Genomic DNA, 20,440 nt, shown 5'->3' with positions numbered 1-20,440 from the left:
CACAAGCACATAGCAGGTGCTCAATGAAACAAGCGAGCCTCTGGTGGGACAAGCTCCATCCAGCAGCAGTCACCGTACCTGGCTCCTCAACAGTCCACATCTTCTCTCTTTTGGAGGCTGCACTGTTGTAGGGGCCACGTGCTCCAAGCAGGGTGAGACTCCTCCAAAGTTTCCTCACATGTCTTTTGCACACTACCACCTCGCTGGTGTCCTTGGAATCAAGTTAGCAGCCTTCAAACTGGGGCGAGTGTGTTTCTGTGGGTCCACAAGGACTCAGCACGAAGTATGGGAACGACAGATCAATTTCCAGGTTTTCACCTCCAATTTGTACTATTTCCAAAAACTGACCCACCTGAATGTACCGTGGCTCCACCCTCCCCTTCTCTATCTCCCTCCTGTGGCTTTTCAGAATCAAGGTTTTGGAAATCCTGCCTCCTATCTGCAATCGTTAAGTGTTTTAGAACTCTAGTATAGGGACAGCCCGGAGTACACAGCAACTAACTTGGCGCTGGAACACTGGGAGTGCAGAGGCACCCGACTAACTGGAAACACTGGCGTGGAATCGCGGCATGCCTCAGTACCCCTCTTCCCAGCATGTAGCAAAATATCCATCTTAGTTAGAATCAGCATTCAGAACTGAGATCTCCTGAGGAAGGTATTAAGTTTTTTAATCAGAAAAAAAGAAGTCAAAATCTATTATCTGGGAGAAAGTAAATCTGAGTTGACTAATTGCTTTGACAACGAAGGTCAGCTTTAACAAATAATTGAAATTACATCTCTTCAGGCTCAGGCTTTTATAATAACCGATTTTTGATGTCAACTTAGAAATGTGAAGAGACTATTTTCAAGGCGAATTTAGTCCTCCGTGAGCATAGAAATGTGGGGCTTGCTGTTTACTGCATCACTCCATGAAGAGCTCACTGAGGGGAATGAGGCTATCCTCACAAAAGTATTCAAATGAGACACCGCGTGTGGAAGGCTCTGAGGAAGCTGTGAAGTGTGCTGCAAAGCTACATCACACTTAATTATATAGACACATTTTAGTGAACCCATTCTGGTTTCTCCGGACCACCTTTTCAGCTCTTAAATTCTCGCAAACCACATTAGGTAAACTCTTGCTTGGGGGAATGGGATGGAAAGAATGGGGATCTGAATTATAGGCTCCTAAGGGGGCAGAGGCTATATTTTCTATCCATGTAACCCTGTACCCAGCAGCTTCTCGGTGTGCAGTCTGCAGTAGACATTTGACGCATGCCTATTGAGTTGAACTGAGCTAAAAATCCAAGATGAAACATGCAGATAAGATTCTGCCAAGTTATACCAATCTATTAAAATAAACTGTCCCTGCTGGTACCGCAAACATCATTTATGGTTGCATAATACAAATGGTGTAAGGATCAGGGCTCAGAATGCTGGGTGAGCTGGGAGGCCCTGGGAGCTCCCACAAACAAGAGTACCCATGTTTGCTCAGTGAATTGGGAACTTTCCTTCACCAAGGGGTTTATTTTCTCTTCCCTCTCCCTATGTTGCTCTGATTATGGCTCCACAGAAGCCTGACGATGGGAGGGAACAGACAGGGAAGGAAGCTGTAGTTATTCCCAAATAGCCCTGTCCTTCTGTAGTTTCTGCAGTTGGTTAATGCCTGTTAAGAGAGGAGGCGTTCCTTAGAGGTTTTATCTGTGTAATGGAGCAGGGATATGTTACTTTGTTGCTACAGTATTTCAAACCCTATTTTTTATATAATTTGTAATTAAGAGTCAATTGCAGTAACAGTAAGAGGAGGGCCACTTTGAATTTAAGAGATCTTTTAGCTACTAGTTATATCAAAAGAAAGAATAGACGCTTTGCCTTGACTTTAAAGTCCAAAACCTCCGTCGAGAAGCTGAATTTTCTAATAAAATCTTAGCCTCTTCTGTAGGTTTTCTGTCTTCTCTACCAGATGGTTGGGAGTTCAGGGGAACCATATATATTGCTAAGATTTTTATAATGGTATCATATACACATAGGAAAGTGTACAAAAGGGTACACTCCCTGAATTTTTGAAGAAATGAATACATTTGAGCACGGAGCACCTGAAATGGGTAACATGGCATCACCAGCTTTCCAAAGACCCTCATTTAGGACACCTATCCTGAAAATAAAGAAGGCAGAACAGACCAAATACAGGACAATAAATACAGGATGGGTAGAATGGTACACACACACACACACACACACAAACTTGAACATTTGTGATCTGAACAGAATATACACTTAGCTCATGTAAGTTAATCCAAAAACTCTAAGGAAGTATCTGGTTTGTTCAACGAATCAATGGATCTCCCCATCTCTGTCTGTTTATCTATCTTAGCTCTCTCTCCCTCCTCCCATTTCTCCTCATGCCTCTATGGCCTCCAAACCTTAAAGACCAAAAACATTTCCCTTAAGAAAATTAACTTCCAAGTAATATTGTGAAAGGCTATGAGTTCTATAACACTGCATCACTAGGTAATTAAAATAGTGGGCTTTTGGCTTAGGTTAATATTTTGATGTCAAACTTAGATAATGATATCAAAATAAATACACGAAACTTTGCTACTAAGACGTTACTACTGGAAGAGGTTGGGGGAAGGGTACATAGGACCTCCCAGTAGATTTTTTGCAACTTCCTGTGAATGTGCAATTCTTTAAAAATAAAAAGTTAACAAGAAAATTTGCTATCACAGCAAACCACTATTTCTATTTCTATAAGGTGGTCAGCATTCTGTTTTGTTTTTAGTATGATTTCTTTATTCTTTTGACAGAGTCTTGCTCTGTCGCCCAGGCTGGAGTGCAGTGGTGCAATCTCTGCTCACTGCAACCTCTGCTTCCTGGGTTCCAGTGATTCTCGTGTCTTAGTCTCCCTAGTAGATGGGGTTACAGGCACCTGTCACCTTGCGTGGCTAGTTTTTTGTTTGTTTGTTTGTTTGTTTTTTAGTGGAGACAGGATTTTGCCGTGTTGGCCAGGCTGGTCTTGAACTCCCGACCTCAAGTGATCCACCCGCCTCGGCCTCCCAAAGTGCTGGGATTACAAGTGTGAGCCACCACATTCGGCCATTTTTAATATAATTTCTAAGTAATATGACTGTAAAAAACTCATCCTGTCTGTTAAAAGAAATTGAAAAAATAAGATCAAAATATTAAGTTCAAATAAATAAAACGTTTTGAAAATGAATAACAATGCTTAAAAACATTACCTAGGGAATGTACAACAGTTAACTTTCTTCTTTCTTCCTTCCTAACCACACATTTTTCCCTGTTCCTAGCACCTAAAAAAATGCTTACCCTAAAGTGAATATTTAAAGAGAATAAAAGGTTTTGCCTCCCAAGGCGTATAGGTTAAGCTCAAAGGCCACTTCCCTTCATAGCTTCCAGGTTTCCAAACAGAACAGGCACTCTCAAGTGTGTCACATGTCACTACTGTGCTCTACAACCTCTAGGATCTCGTGGAAGGTGAACACGGGACAAAGGTTAGACCACCCTTCATCCCATTTGCAAATTAAATATCTCATAAATCCTCTCACTGTTTAAGGCAACTATGCCACTAGCAATGTCCATAAGATAAATTACCAACTTTGAACCGTTAGCTTTTCCATTTTTGGTGTTTCTTGCAGCAAAGCAATTTATTTTTACTCACAGATTTAAAACAACTTTAAAAATGACTTTTATATGCTGCTAGTAGGAAACAGCAAGTCTCCAGCATGCATTAATTTATGATCAGTCTATTAATTTGCAAATTTGAGAACAATGATAAATAATCAGATAAAGAGAAAGGACAGATGGTCGACACATTTCTTTACAGTTCCATATAACACGTGCAGGCCTTATTATACACTAGGTGAAGAGACAGGAATTTCTGAGGATGGACCCCAGATGACAGCCACAGTCCCTGGGTGTGGGTGTGGACTGGCTCAACACCAGTCATCAGTGAATCAAGCAACTCCTGCAGTAGCTCCATTAATTCCAGATCAAATAATAATGGGCACCCGGCCAACATGGTGAAACCCCGTCTCTACAAAACATACAAAACTTAGTTGGGCATGGTAGCAGGTACCTGTAGTCCCAGCTACTCAGGGGATTGAGACAGGAGAATCACTTGAATCCGGGAGGTGGAAGTTGCAGTGAGCCGAGGTCGCACCACTACACCACAGCCTGGGGAACAAAGTGAAACTCTGTCTCAAAACAAAACAAAACAAAACAAAACAAAACAAACAAAGCAAAAACAATAATGGAGAGGGGGAATACAAGTTCCTTCTTTTCTCACTTGAGGAAGCTGAAACATTGCGGAAAGGGCCAGGTAGGGTGTGTTTGCCTCCCTCCTCGTGAGATGGTCCAGGCACCTGGGGAACCATGAGGATATACAGCTGGACCCTTGGAAAGTGTGCATGGCCATCACTGCCATGTTTGCTTTAGTGATGATGGGGGAGAAAGTGAAGCAAGAGAAAAAAACAAGAAATGGGCCATTCACAGTCGTCATAGTAAAAGTCCTAAGGCAAAAAGAGCACAGGAAGAAAGCATCAGGGTTTCTGAAATGAAATGAAGAGGGTTATCAAAACTGGCCCAGGACTATGCAGGAAACAAAAAAGCAACAATCTTGAGGGAAAGTGAGACCCACCAGGGAAGGAAAGTGAGGGTTGCTGGGATGTCATCTGAGAGTCCAGCCAAGGAGGCAAGGGATGATCACCAAAGATGATCACCAAGTGGAGCCTTTCTCCTTTCTGGCTCTTGGCGACTTCCTAGGGTCCAGACCATGGGAAGGACGTCTGGGGCACAGTCATATAGCCATGGAGAACACAGGCTCACTGGTGAGAGTCCAGGTCTGCCTCCCCTAGTCGGAGGGCTGTTGTGCACACATGGGGCGCGCTCCAGCCTCTACACCACCCTGTCACTGAATCCCCTCTGCAACCCTATGAGATAAGCACCAGGCCTACCCTCATTCTGCAGATGAGGAAACCGATACCCACAGGCATTGCTCAGCATGGCCGGTTTCCCCTGCAGCCCTCAGTGGGGCCTGAGTTCAAGGCTGGGGCATGTGGCAGAGTCTGCCCTGCGCAAGTCATGTCACCTCCCTGTGCTTCATAGGGAGTGAGGCTAACAAGTCACTTTAATTAAAACAAAAACAAAACACCACAAGGCAGGTCTTAAGATTTGTTTGGTACATTTGCTTTGTGTATTCATATGTTAGTCCCATGTCCACATTTTGCTTTTTCTACCTACAGAGAATTTACCATCAAAATAAGAGAGTAAATGGAAAGCTGCTGCTTTTTCTAGAACAAAAAAGTCATCTATTGAATGTTAATGATTAGTCCTAGAATCACTGACCTACTGCATTGTTTAGTCTGCTATAAAAATTTTCAGATTGAGAAAATCACTCATAGACATCACAATTTGGGACATACTGAGAACCAGTGGAAGTTTTCAAGCCTTGAAGACTTTGTTTTAAGAGCATTATGATCCTAAGGGCTTTGAACACTTGGCACTGGTGGCTTATTTTGACTTCCAGCATGGTGAGTCCCCTTAACCCTACAAAGGTAGTAAATTCCTGGCTGAAAAAGTGCCCTGAGTATCCCTTTTCCCTCCCTGAGTCAAGAAACTCCTGAACATTTTCTTCATTTTTAATAAATGACATATATATTCTCTCTTATGGCCAGAAAAAAATACAAAGGGACACTGATTCATTAGGAGAATCAACTCTATACCATCCAGGATGCATATATGATTGACAAATGAGCAGAAATATCTGCTACAAAATAATAATAATAACAGAAAGCATGAGACAGTCAGAGAACCAGGCAAAGATAGAATCATCAGCTTAACCAGCCAGCAGAGTTAGCGGTCCCTGATCTGGGAGTCAGATGTGTCAAACTGCGAACACATCCTGGTCATCTGCGTCCTCATTCACTTCCCCGGGACGCTGGCACTGACCTGAATCTTGCCAGGCCGCTACTTGCCACACATGCAGAGGCCCAGGAAAAGGGTGCGCTGGTGCCGTTCTACATAGAGAGTGAAACTTCACGGGAGCAAACTCTTTTTGAAATAAAATGCATCTTCAGACATCATTTTTTCCCTTAAGGCCCATTTAGCCTCCACAGTGCTGTGCTAAGCTGCTTCCTCAGACAGAGATGGGATGAATGATTTAATCATCCTCTGTCTGCCTATAAGGACGGTTTGGCAGAACATCCTGCGAATGGGACATAGGGCAATTGTGAGATCAGTACTACTGTTATCACATTACGTGGTACCTAGAGGTTCTCTCAACTAAAAATCAACCTCGAAAACAGTGTTCAGAAGTCACCAAGCCTGTAAAACTTCTACTAGGTGACCAACATGCACTCAACATGCCTGTGCTCACAACAGCCCCTCTCACCTGTGACCACCACCTCATGCTACCTCTTCCCTTGTCACCTAGTGAAAGAAGACAATTGTGGGAGGAAAAAGAGTGCCTAATGTCTGCCCAGCATCAAGTCAGAGGAATGCTAATATTTTCCTTCTCCAAAATGGGAATAAAAACACAAAACCCCAAAGAATATAATATTGGCAAGTCTCCTTGCTTTAGCACCCAGTTCGCATTGGCTCCATCAGCAGAGTTTAGGCCTTGAGTTCATGACTACTTATCTCCCTGGCTATAGTTTGAATGTCTTGTTTTTGCAACTGAGCAACATTATGAACATTTAATAGCCATTGCCCAACAAACCTAAAAGCCTAGCATTCCTAGCCAAGACTTTAAGAACTCTGTCCAGCGATAAGGAAAGATGGACTCAGATAATCACCCAAGTCTTCTGCCCTTCTGGGACTTTTCTCATTCAACTGTCTCTCCCCGACACCAGGCGTGTCACTACTCTGCATCTAAACAAGAATCTCTAAACGTGGAAAGTGAAGTGAAAGAGTAGGCAACTTACCTGATTCTTCATGTTGTCCTTCATGTTGCTGGACTTTCTGTTCTGCCTTGGCTAGGTAGATTTTTGTTGACCGAAGGTAAAATAATGATGCTTTTACCCAAGTAACCTTTGCAAGACTTAGAGGTTCAGTGACTAAAGCCACCCTGAAATCAATACACTCACTGTCTATTTACTGGAAGGGTTTACTTATTCAACAAGAGACACGTCATCACAGGCCTGAAAAATCGATGTGTTCTCCTGGCAGTACTCTCTAAACCTACAGCACCTAGATAACAACCGGAGATCCACTGCTCAGCTGGAGTGCAGGACTTTTCCCTTTGCCACTTTATAATCATGAAATAGAAAACTGCTTTTTGGAAATTTCTGCCAGAGTATGGAAAAGTTTCCACTATGTTAGGAATAAACAATAACAAAACAGTTTCTTCCTTTCTTGTGGAGGAAAACGAACACTGCATTTTGAAATTTCTTCTGGGAGAGGCACATCACCATCACTGATAGATCTTCTCACTGCCACACTCTCCATTCCATTCCTTTCAACCCAGAAAGTGCCTCCAAGTGAATAATTTGATGTGTGTAACCATCTCTTCTTAAAAGTCAATGCTTGCAAGTAAATCCCAGCCAGAATGGCTTATTATAATGGTATGATATGGAAAATGAACACTCTTGGAGGGCCACACTGTTACTTAAGTTTGTCTCTTTTTGTAAAAGCTGTTTCACACCCTAATGAGGTTAAGTGTATGCCTTCGTTTAAACCATAGAAATGAGTCTTACAGATCTATGTAAGGGAATTACTACAGTTTGCCATAAGCATTGCTAACTGACCCAACTGCTAAGTCAAGTTGCCTTCTCCCCTCATTTTGTTTTCCCTGCAAGTATTTATAGGTCTGGAAAATTTACAGAAGTTGATGACACAACGTTGAAAAGTCGTACTTCTCATTTCTAAAGTAAATATTTTCAAGGCTCACAAATTCACTGCCCTGTATCTTATGGAATGGGCAGTTATAACACATGCAGAAGAGATGAGTCTAAAAACTACTTCATAACAAAAAAGAAAACTGGGAAAGGAGCCAAAACAGAGCAGAAATACACAGAAACATACAGAAATTGTGAGGGGCATTAGGCATTAGTAATAGAAGTATAACAAATTTTGAGGAATACTTTATTTAGCCTTTGATTCACAAATAAACTGAAAGTGATAGGGGCATCAATAGCTAAAAAACCCAATGATGTTTTGAAGGAGGAATAAGGAACCTTGACCTGCATGTTGAGAGACAGTGCTGTGTAGCAGGAGAGCACGCAGCGCCCAGTGCTCACCAGCCTGGTGATTATGGACACCTGCAGAATTGCTCTGAGCCTGGGTCCCTCACCTCCCAGTGTGGAAAGCTATCCCAATCCTGTGGGGTTGTAGGAGGCTCAGACAGAAGGATGTTAAGGCATTGTGTAAACTATGAGGTGCTGTACAAATGCGAGGTGGTGTTATTATTATGACATCAATGTTTTAGCATCTAAATTATAGGGACAGCACCCTTATTACCAGCATGTTTAAATATATATCTTGCATACATTTAGATTTGTTTTTAATTTCACAGATGTTTTCAGCTGGAAGGAGTCTGAGGATCGTCTAGTTTAACTATTTTATGGAAGGTGAAACTGAGAGGGGAGACTCTAACCTGTTTTCTCTCTCCATGATAACTAACAACAAATTACAGAAAAAAAATATGTTAAGCCATGTTCTGAGAAAAGCTCCCTTAGCAACACCACTTTTCAGGGACCATACATGTGTATGCATACTTGTGTAACCATGAATACTGAGTGTTCGGTAGTTTCTAACTTTCAAAAATTGTATAGTATATTTTTACAGTCATTTGACAAAGTTTTTCATCTGCGGTCCTTTGCTAAGTTTCATTTCCAGTTATTTATCAAAATTTTTCTTTTTCTGTGAAGGCTAATTCATAACAGCTTGCAAAAAAGAAGGAGAGAGAAAGAGAAAGAAGGAAGGGAAGAAGAAAGCAAGGAAGGAAGAAGAAAGGGAAGTAAAGAAAGAAAACAGAGCAATACAGTATTCTAACTCATAAATGTCATCAGAAATTTTTAAAAAATCATTAAGTATCTATAAGGATAAGGTTTCTGGGCCGGGCGTGGTGGCTCATGCCTGTAATCCCAGCACTTTGGGAGGCCGAGGTGGGTGGATCACGAGGTCAGGAGATCGAGACCATCCTGGTTAACATGGTGAAACCCCGTCTCTACTAAAAAAATTAGCCGGGTGTGGTGGCGGGTGCCTGTAGTCCCAGCTACTCGGGAGGCTGAGGCAGGAGAATAGCATGAACCCAGGAGGCGGAGCTTGCAGTGAGCCGAGATCGCGCCACTGCACTCCAGCCCGGGCAACAGAGGGAGCCTCCGTCTCAGGAAAAAAAAAAAAAAAAAAAAAAAGGATAAGGTTTCTGATTCTCTACTAACATTGTAGCAGATTGAAGCCAATAAAAAGTTCTATAGTGCACTCTATTTAAAAGCTCCTCAAAATTAGTACGTTAGAAAACAACAGGTGACACAATAATTCTTCAATGACCACCTGTGTTTTTTTTTTTTGACTGAGTCTTGCTCTGTCGCCTAGGCTGGAGTGCAGTGGAGTGATCTCAGCTCACTGCAACCTCCACCTTCCAGCTTCAAGCGATTCTCCTGCCTCAGCCTCAGCCTCCCCAGTAGCTGGGACTATAGGCACCCAGCTAAGGTTTTTTTTGTGTGTGTGTATTTTTAGTAGAGGCGGGGTTTCACCATGTTTGTCAGGCAAGTCTCGAACTCCTGACCTCGTGATCCGCCTGCCTCAGCCTCCCAAAGTGCTGAAACTACAGGCATGAGCCACCGCGCCCAGCCAACCACCTTTTGTTTATCTGTCATATATTTGGAGTTAATCAAAAGTGGATGACATCTGACATTGGGGTTCTGGGGTTTTTGTTACCTATAAACAGATAATTGTTTAACTTTCTAATAATATATTAAAATATACTTTAGTTTAAAAATCTAGTTGGAGCCATTAGATCTTGCAAGTTAGCACTAGAGCAAACTTAAAATAGTTTGTCTAGTTCATCTTGTTCAGCAAAATTTGAAGCATTTACAATGGCTTACAGTGTATGAGAATGAACTAGGAGATAATTTTGTAAGTGAAGAGAAACCATTGTAATAAAATCTCCCAAAAGCTTTCGGGTATTCAATGTTTGCTGGTAAATAAACAAAACCAGGTTTTTGAAATTAAAAAAATGTTTTTGAAACACTTTCTAAAATTTGGTATACAATGATCCGAAAATCTCAGGACACCTTTGCCTGTCCTTAAGGACCTGCACAAATTCACTAAGTGGTTTGTTTTTATTCCAGGCACTAAAATAATGGACAATTTGAGTATCAGTAGAGACGCTACATGCACAGTTTTTCACATACAAATGCCAGTTTGTCTTATCAGAGAGACTATGTGCCATGCATCAGTTTTATCCAAAACCTGGAGTAAAAGAAAGAAATTTTAGCAAAGGGTTGTAATGACATCATAAGTAAAACGATAGGACTGCTAAAACAATCATGACGTCATCTGCTGTGCGCCGGCCTGCAAGTACGTAGTGGTAAAATCGTTAGATATCATATTTCTGCTTATAAAATAAAATCCTTCATGAACGCTCTTAAAACAACTGCAAAGCAAGCAGTGGTCTTTACTTCCATATATATATATGTGTATGTGTGTGTGTGTGTGTGTGTGTGTGTGTGTATTTTACATAAAGGCATGAATGCACAAGGTAACACCAGCAGCTGTACTCTACTCTTTATTTGCTACAAATCTACCTATTTGTTTCCAGAGGATCTCTGCAAATAAATAGGTAATGCTGTACAACTTTCAACAGTGAATCAGAAAATAGATGTCTCTTCTAATTCACAAGTACCAATGGCTCAATTAATTTAAGGGACATTTTCTGAGTTGTGTGATTTCACATGTATTTATCGTGTCTAGAACTATGCAAACTTTTGTTTCATTTCTCTCTTAGATGTCTGTAGGAAGAGTTAAAGGATGCGAAGTAGTCATTTTACTTATTCATAACACATTTCAGGGAAAATCGTGCTGTTGGGGAGAAAGTTAAAGCTATCAACTATACTCTAGACTCTAGTCCAATTTTTCACATCTGGTTGCTACTTTAAAAAAGGATCATTTTAATTTTTAAATGCAAAATATGTTGCACTTTACCTTTGATATTCCAAGGTTCCCATGGTCATTTAGAAAAATAAAGCAGGAAATTCTAAGGCCTTAGCATCTACTTTAATAAGATGTTTGCATTTATAAAAATAACAAGAAACTGAGGGTTTGCTGAAGGAGCACAGGGCCTACAAGTATTTCCTCATTCCTGTCCCTGTGCCTGGAGGCCCAGCTAAGCATTCTGTTTCTGAGAAACTCCCCTTGTCGCAGAGTCTGAATTAGTCAGTCCCCCTTCTGGGCTCCCACTGAAATCCCAAATCACATCTGTTATAAAACATTGCATTACAGGCAGTGATCATGTATGTCTCTCTCTTTCTCAGTCCTTCCAGAAGATATGTCGGTCCTTGGAGGACAAGTGCAGTTATTTTGTTCCCTTGGTGTATCTAGATCCCAGCATGCGATGTGCCTGGAGTTTATCAGCAGTTCTCAAACTCTGGCATGCATCAGTCAGAACCTCCCTGAGGACTTGTGTGCACAGACCGGGGCCTGCCCTTCCAGTATCTTACTCAGAGGCCAGGGTGGGGTCCGAGAGTGTGCATCTCCAACAGGTTCTCAGGTGCTGCTGCCATGCTGGGCCCGCTGACAGCCACTGCAGAAAACTTTTTTTTCTCTTTTTTTTGGCAGTTAAAGACAGGTTTTCTTTAGTTAAAACCTGAGAGGTGCTCCTGGCCAATTTGGTCAGGAGCGCTCTCTCTTACAGACTAGGAGTATATATTGGTTTTAGGGTGAGGGGAATATCAGAAGCTTGGAATGTGCCTGTGTGAGGGAGAAGTTTTATGGCAGGGTTGGAATATCACTGGGAGGAGGGGAGTTTATCTTGGGGAAGGCATCTTTCCGGCCAGAGGGGGGTTATCTCGAGACTGGCATCTTCCCAGCCAGAGGGGGGTTATCTTGGGGCTAGCATGTCTCTGGTCGAGGCTAGCATATCTCTGGTCTGGGAGGAGTTTGGAACGTTTCTGGTTGGAGATGTTATTTGTGATTTATGGTCATGCTGACCTTAGTCATTAGGCTGATGCCCTTTGAATTTAGGCAGTTTTTTTTATTAAGGTGAACTTTAGGATGATGGGCTTGTCCAAGATGGCGATGCTCCTGCTCTGTCGAGCCAGACCCTATAGTTATAAAAAAGACGAGGGACGGCGTGTTCTTTCTGGCTACTTCCTCACTGTAGGAAACTTTTAATGGACTAACTTGTGAAATAAAATGTGACTCTGGAACTGATTTACTAAATATGCAACTGTTTCTGGATCTCAAAGGAGCTCATGAGATGAGTAAGAAATGGGGGTCTGAGAGCAAAGACAAGATTCCTTCTGTTACAAGCTACATACAACACCTAATCCACTCCTCAGAATTGTCAAGGGAGCTTTAAGAAATGTGTGCGTGCCAGGTTCTATTCCCCAGAAATACTGATTGTCCTGATCTGGGGCACAGTAAGGCACCCTCTTTTTCAAAAGCCCCTCAGCTGGTTACAAGGCATGATCAAGGTTCAAAAGCTACTGCTTTAAGAAAAAAGAAAAAAACCATCTCCTACTTTTTTTGGGTTCAGTCACTAATGTACAAAATCAAGTAATGTGATGCAGTCTTAAGCAGGGAACAAGAGATCCCCATTCTGAGGATTTGTAGCAATATACAAACATGACTCCTGGTACACTTATATGCACAATATATTATATTACGAGTGGCCGATAACTGCAGCTAATCACCTGCTGACTATAGCAACCTCACCTAGAGAGAAGCTGGTATCCAGAACCCCTGGTGTGGCTCAATTTTGATGCTGATGGTGAGCATGAGACAGGGAGAGCCAGGAGACTGTGAGGGGAGGAGTTGTTCTGTGACCTAAGACAAGTAACTGACATAGAAATATGTGAGCAAATGACAGCTCAAGCCACATTGCTCTCCTGTGCTCTGGACCACTGTATTCTACTGCCTCTTGGACTTCTCCATCTGAGCAATTCAAGCTCAATACACCTAAAAGCTGAATATTCATATTGCACTCTCCTGCCCTTCCCCTCCCTGCCCTTCCCTTCTCTGCAGTCCCATTGACTTCCCAGCCTTTGTGATTGCATTCAGGATCTATCCAGGCTTCCAAGTGAGAAGCCTGGGTGTCAATCTGGGCTTTTGTCTTTCTTATGCTGCTACATATACTTATCAACCAGTTCTGCCTCCTGATCAGTCCCAGAGTCCCCTGTCCTAAATCTTCCTTGCTCTTGCTTCATTGTCTCTGGTAATAGTGACAAACCTCCCTGTTTCCAGTGCCACCCCTGCAGTCCATTCCCCAAACCACAGCTGCAGCCATCTTTCTAAAACACCAAACACAGCATGTCAGTTCACAGTCACTTCTCTTTCACACAGGACAAAATCCAAAGCCACAGGATGGAGCTCTCTGTGAACTGTAGGTAGCCTTACCATTTATTCCTTCTCTTCCTGCCATTTGAATTACTAGCACTCTCAAGAACTTTGCTCCTATTGGCACTGCTTGTGCAATGTCCTCCACAACCTATTCTCTGGGGAAATAACCATATAACCAAATAGCTCAAATGAGCAATCCCTTCCATTTGTGGCTAAACGTGCTCTCCTCCCCGTGTAGAATTAAAGGCAAAGACTGAATTCAAAAGTCATCCTTTGTCCTGGGAAGAGTTCTGTCATTAATTCTGTGACATTGTTTCACACTTATTATCTCTAGCTTTCTCTTCCTCCAGTTGACTTCCAGACACTTAAGGGCAAGTACCAAGTCTAATTTATTTTTACATCTCAACATATGGATGGAACAGTGTAAATCACTCATGATGGCTCAAACATAAAGAAAAAAAAAAGCCTAAGTTGTAACAGGTACCAATACTTGCCCTTCTACTCAAAGGGCAAACAATCATGGTTGACTTATGTAATTATTTAAACTAAGTCAGGGCCATGTGTGCTGCCCCGCTAGTAATGGTGTAATTGCAGGTGTACTTAGGGCTGTCCGCAAGGCATTCTCATTGGGTGCGTTGTCCCCTAAATTATAACTTGAGTCTTTTGTTAATGAGAAGTTCTAGATATATTCAGAAAGGACACTTGGACTCCGGGTCTCTCCCTGAAAACCCACCAGAACGAGACACAACTTCGATCAGAGAGAGAAATTCTACTCCCCCATGTTAGTGCTTTCATACTGCTTGCTAAAGCAAGCTGCTGAAACTGGTGGGAGTAAAATTTATTCTAAGCATATGCAATTCACAGATGCTCAGTCCACAGGACCAGTCATCTGATACTGAACTTCAGGGCCTTCAGGGTTTGAAATGTTAAATCTAGCACTTACTTTCTAGGGGCTCAGTAAACACGTCCCCAATGTTCCAGGCCCCAGCTACCCCTCCTGCTCCCAACTGGCTCAAGGAACTTTCTAGACAACTGGATTGAGTGTATCTATCTAAATGTGTAGCAAGAAAGCTTTACCAGATGACTCTGAAAAAGTGAAAATTACAGGCAAACTAGTTATTTGAATAAGTTCCAATGCCTGGATTCTTGCCAAATTCAAACTGGCCAGCTTGTGCCTATGGGCCCAATGGAGGACAATCTAATGATGTTGTCCAAAGAGCCAACTGCTGAAATTTTCTTAGAAAATTCAGCCCTGTAGGAGGAAAATGAAAAAGAATGAATGAGAAAACACTATGATGTTTAATGGGGATGGCCTACAGGAACAAGTGAAGATTTATACTCTATTCTCTATGGGTTAGTGGTTCAAGAATAAACCAGTAATAATTAACTGAGACTAAAAATGTTTATCACCATAATTTCAAATGTCTGTAAGTGACAAAAGGAAACAAAAATGGAAAGAATCTGAGGAACAGAATCTGTGTTTTTTTTTTTTTTTTTTTTGAGACGGAGTCACACTGTCATGCGGGCTAGAGTGCAGTGTCGTGATCTTGGCTCACCGCAACCTCCGCCTTCCAGGTTCAAGTGATTCTCCTGCCTCAGCCTCCTGAGTAGCTGGGATTACAGGCACCCACCACCACGCCCAGCTAATTTTTTTTGTATTTTCAGTAGACACCAGGTTTCTCCGTGTTAGCCAGCATGGTCTCAAACTCCTGACCTCATGATTCGCCTGCCTCAGCCTCCCAAAGTATTGGGATTATAGGCATGAGGCACCGCGCCCAGCCCAGAATCTTGTTTCAAAAATTGTATTTATAGGGAAGCAACATGTGGGTGAACCATATTCTAAAACTTTGAAATTTTCTCAAAACATACCCCTATTAGTAAAACCTAACGTTAAATAAGCTCATAACTAGAGTACATATGAAGTCAAAATTAAAACACGCACACACAGGCCACAGACACACACACAAGTCACATGGCAAGGGCTACACTGTGTTGCAAGTGGGTTCTGCAACAGGCGAAATGTCCTCAACATTGTGACCCATCCCTATTCCAGGGCACCAGCCTGCGGTTACCTTCCCTTCAGTGCCCATAATCATCAGTTGCCTTTAATATTAGAGTTGGTTTGTCACTCTCATCAAAAAAGTTTCAGATGCTAGCTGCTAGTCTTGGAGCTTGGATCAAAGAAAAAACAAAGAATATTTTCTTTTCAAACAGGGAGGAATCCTTCATCTTTACTGAGACTACTTCTAAAAACATTTCAGAACATGTTAGTGCTGTCACGTGGACCAAGTGTAATTATGCAGCACAACGGACTTTTGGCAATCGGTGTCTTCAAACCAGAAGTTTTTGAAAAATTATGAGTGATGAAACTAAATACGTGAAGCCAGAAATTACCGTTAAAACCTATTGGAGCTCTCAGCCAGTTTCTTGTATTCTGTGCTAGAGCCGTGTGGGTCTAACACACAGACCACTGGTGTCCCTTCCAGATTTGAAAGCAATCTGGAAGCAAGAGCAGAAACCCTTAAAACTCACCCCCCTTCACCCTTTAACCCAGAATATCTAGCATATTCTATGCACTCAGTAAATATTCACTGAATTCAGAAACAACAGCTCAGAAGCCTGAAGGGTCAAAGTGACTTGTCCACCTTCGCCCTGGGCTGGAGTGAGAAGATAGGTCCCAGTTGCCAAGCCAGGCTTGGGCTTTCTAGATCTGACCTCCTTTGAGGAGGGAGGGTGGTAGATCTCACTTCGGATACCATTAATATCCCCACTTTGGTTTCTCTTTAAGACAGCTCGGAGGTACTGAATAGGAACATCTCCAGAAGTGGGGCTGGGCAGGCTTATTTCCACAAAGCTCCCTCAGTTGGGAATTCTGACTCGCCTTGGAATACTTTCCAGAGTCCCTTCTGGAGAGCACCTTCATTCTGTAAGAGGCAGGGCTTTGCTTTGCACCGCTCAAGCAGTCTCCACTCCATGCTCACTGACCTAGGGATGCAGCTGCCTCCATGGAAGGTGACCGAACAGAGGGCTGAGGAACTCTGAAGGAACGCAGACTGCTGGACAGCCCGCGTTGAAGCTTCAGACAGACCCATCTTCATGAGCTGGCTCCCTGGGCCCTTTCCCGTTGCCAGCTCTGTCATTAGACATTCGCACACACCTGATTTGGATCTCCTGAAACCAGAACTCGGACGAGGCAGTGGAGTTTGGAAGTTGAGAGAGGGATCTGGAGTCGGAAGCCCCTGGTGTGAGTTTCACATCTGCCTCCTACCAGCGGTGGGAAAGTCACTTTAGTTCTTTGTACCTCAGTTTCCCCCATAGGAGGAGAGTGTACACCTCTTATGCTTAATGTGGGGATTAGGACGCATGAAACCGTGTCTGGCAGTCATTACGTCTAAGAGCAGCAAGTCCAGAAGTTAGCATGTCCCAGAACCAAACAAAACCCTCACTAAACAAAGTGCATCTTGAATAAAATCGACTGAATTTGATAGACACAGGTCTCAAACAAATTTCTGTTAAAAGAGCTCATCTCCTACTTTAATAATTTGCCCCTGAAAATTCAGTCTTTTATGTTACTGTAACAGAATAGCGCCTGTTCACCTACTCTCTCTGTCTTCAGGAGCTTTCTGTTTTGAGTGAATATGGGATAAACAGGCAAATTAAGTGGTATTTATATTTTTCTCAGGAACAAATCTCCAATCACTAACAGTGGTGTTCAAGCAAGTAACATCAAAGAATGAGAACCCCACTGGAGGGAGAAAAGTGATGCTTTGGAGGTGCTCTGAGGGTTTAATTTAAAATAAAGGGAAGAGTCTCTTTGGCAGAGACAGGGCTGACACCTGACTAACAGGACCCGCAGTCAGCCCCCAGGCAGGCAGGAGGGGCCCTGCAAGCTCAGCAGAGAAGAAACCTTTCCACCAGTTCCTTCAATGAAAAGAGGAATCTTTTATTATTGGAACCACACCCCACCTTTTCCCTCTTTCCTATATTTGGCAACATTGTTAAAATTCCAGATGTCCTCAAAGAGCTCTTTGCATTGGCGAGTAATCTCTCCGGAGACTTTAACAATCCTTCTTCCGTCCGGTGATCCCCAAACCTGGCTCCCCAACAGATCACATGAAAAGCATTAAAAAAAATCCCATGTCCAGGTCTTGCCCCGTGCCAATTAAATCAGAATGTCTGGGGGCGGGATTCAGACACTGGTTTTTGTTTTGATTTTTTTTTTTTAATCCCAGGTAATTCTAACGTGCAGCAAGATCTGGGAACCACTGTTCTATGTCTTGCCCCTCCCCCAACGACCGCGCTGGGCACCAAACCCCAACTCCCCATGCCAGTGACATCAACAGCAAGTACGGGCCTGGCTCTTGGAACCCGCGCAGCTCAAGGCTGGAATTGTGCAATTAAACCTTCCGAGGCATGTTTCCCGTGTCAAGTGGGTTTATGGTCGGTAGTCACGAAGCCAGACTCGCTCATGTTCTGTCTGGACACTTGGCACACTTGAACCAGGGACATCAATCCGGTGTGTGTGTGTGTGTGTGTGTGTGTGTAAGACAGGTTTAATATTTTGGTTGGCTCAATGTCAAATTCTTCAGACAGCAAAAAGAAACATCCAAGAAAGAAACTCTCCGGGTTTTGAGGAGAAAAGTTTGCTGTGAGCCCCATTTTGGAACACCGTGGTGCTGGCCAGGATGATCTCTGCTTCCTGGGCTTCTGCACTAGAGGCCGCGATCCCCCCAGCAGTGGCCGGACAGCCGCGTCCCCCTCCACCGCGAAGCCCAGGCGCGACCGAAGGGCTGCAGGTGGGGCAGACCCGGACGTCCCCGCGAGGCGGCCACCGAACGAGAGCCCGGGGCTTTCTGCGCGGGCGCCCAGGAGGGATCTCGGGTCCCCAGGAGGTGGGGGGCATACCTGGACCGGCAAGACGAGGGCGCGCCGGGTGAGGCGAGCGGCCGGGGTCTGCGCCCAAGGTGCGGGTCGGACCCCACCTGCCTTTTGCCAACGAGGAAGCTAACCGCCGCCAGCACCACCCCTTCCCAGGCGCCGCAGGTGGTGGCGGACTTCTCCCAGCTCCCAGGTTGAGGCTGCGACTCTACACCTGGGAACGAGGATCGCGGGGACCTGGAGAGGGGCCGGGGTCAGGCTGGCCGGCGCCGGCTTCAGTTTGAGACCTGCGCGGAGGGCGGAGGCGGGGAGGTTCGCTCAGGAAGCCGCCTGTCCCGCGGGGTTCGAAGGGAGGCTTTATTTTCGGGGTCCTTCCTCAGCTTCCCTAAACAGCGCAGCCTCGGCGGGTGGGCAGCGCCAGCCCCTCGGGTGCGCGCCCCCACCCCGCCGCGCCCTGGGAAGACAGCGCGGGGCGCACGTGCGGGACCCCGGCCCCAGGCACCCACCCGCACGGGGCTTTCGCCCACTGACGCCGATCCCGCGCAGCGGGGCGGGGAAAGTGAGGGTGGAAAGTTGGGAGCGGTTCGGGGCGCCGGAGGTCCCGGCGGCCGTTTCCCCACCGGCCCGCAGCCCAGTGCCCCACGCGTCTCCTCCCCCGCCCGCCCCAGACTCTCCTGGCCCAAGAACGAAACGTCCCGTTCCTCCCGCGGTCCCGGCCGGCGGCGCAGCTGATCTCAAGGAAACAGGAAAGGACGGGCGGGGGCGCGGGCGCCGAGCCGGTGCGCCGGTGCGCGGCTGGGCTGGCTGCGGGGTCCGGGGCGCGATCCGGGGGCAGCGCGGGAGCCGGCGAGACACGCCCTTACCTTTCTTTTCCTCCAGAGCCCTACTCGCGGGGCAGAGCGCAGCCAGCAGCGCCAGGAGCGCGGCCCCGGCCGTCCCGGAGGGTCGCATAGCTGCTCCCCGAAGAGCTAGCTCCGGCTCTCCGGATCAATAGTGGACGGAGTCAGGCGGCCGTGCGCGGTGGTTGTGGCGTTAGCGGCGAGGCGGGGACTCAGGCGGACGCCGACGAGGTGGCCTGTCGTCCGGTCTGGGCGGCGGCGGCCGCCGGGGCTAGCTCGGGACTCCGGCCGCTTTGGCCGCGGCGGGCGCGCACACCGTGCCGGGGGCGGAGGCTGCTGCGGCCGCGCTGCGCCGGGGGCTGCCCGGACGTCTAGCTCGCGCGGGCCGGGGCGCGGGGAGGCAGGGCGGGAGGAGGAGGGACCAGGCGGCGGAGGAGGGATCGGGAGGAGCAGAGGAGGAGGAGAATGAGAGAAGGAGGGAGGAGAACCAGCCGCGGGGACCCAAGGCCAGCGGCCGCCGGAGGCGGTGGACAGCGGTGGCCCCCGCGGGACCCGCTCTCCCGCGGGAAGGGGGTGGCGCACGGGAGGGGAGCGGGTGCCCTGAGGAGTTAATTTCCGTGAGGGGCGTTCCCAGCACTGCCCCTCTGGACTGGGTCCCCGCAGACTTGCAGGCCCAGCCTATGTCGAGGTCCAGCCAAATCTGTGCCAGGGTCCCCTTCCCCCTTTCCCTTCTTTTGTTTTACAGAACAAACTTCTACCAGCTTTAGACAGACTGGCCGAGCCCTAGAGCCAGCGTCGAATAATGGCACCGACGGGGAAACTGCTCCTTTATTCGGGTCCCCACCTCCCCTGCAGCACCCAGGGACTCTCGCGGGGATCAGAGGCTGGCCTGGCAGCTGAGGAGGTCGCTGTGCCCGCGCGGCAGGGGTGCCAGGCGTCCGAGGTGGTGCTCTAAAATCCGAGGGTCCTTCAGATCCCGTGAAGCACCCTAGAAATCGTCTGAAATGAGGGCACCCAACTTTGGGCGCAGAGACAGGCCTCCTCAATGTTTACTGCAACCGGCCGTGGGTACTTTGAAGCCAATGTGTGAAGCACGTTACTTCGCAAAAGTGAAGCTCTTGGAATAAAGGCTTGACACAAACAGCTGTGGAGATGCTTTTAGAGAGGCTAAGTGTCCCACTGCACCGGTAGCTCCCGCAGGAGAAATGCCAGGGAAGTTCGCGAAAGTT

General features: G+C 45.7%; 1 protein-coding gene across 3 annotated transcripts in view; it reads right to left on the bottom strand.

The window, feature by feature from the left end:
* Positions 1 to 19,579, bottom strand: part of EGFR (epidermal growth factor receptor) — a 190,455-nt gene extending 170,876 nt beyond the window's left edge. For 2 of the 3 annotated variants that reach the window (XM_003895963.5, XM_009202928.4), the window contains exon 1: positions 19,236 to 19,579. In XM_003895963.5, the coding sequence (XP_003896012.1) occupies positions 19,236 to 19,323 (88 nt within the window). In that variant the 5' untranslated portion in view covers positions 19,324 to 19,579. Of the gene's footprint in view, positions 1 to 6,917; positions 7,086 to 19,235 lie in introns of those variants that run through there. The other variant, XM_009202927.4, reaches the window with a different exon arrangement.
* Positions 19,580 to 20,440: the final 861 nt, after the last annotated feature.

The sequence above is a fragment of the Papio anubis genome, chromosome 4 (genome assembly GCF_008728515.1).
Source record: "Papio anubis isolate 15944 chromosome 4, Panubis1.0, whole genome shotgun sequence".
NCBI classification, from domain to species: Eukaryota; Metazoa; Chordata; class Mammalia; order Primates; family Cercopithecidae; genus Papio; species Papio anubis.
Note: the sequence above shows the minus strand (reverse complement) of the source record. Positions and strands in the feature narration are given on the sequence as shown.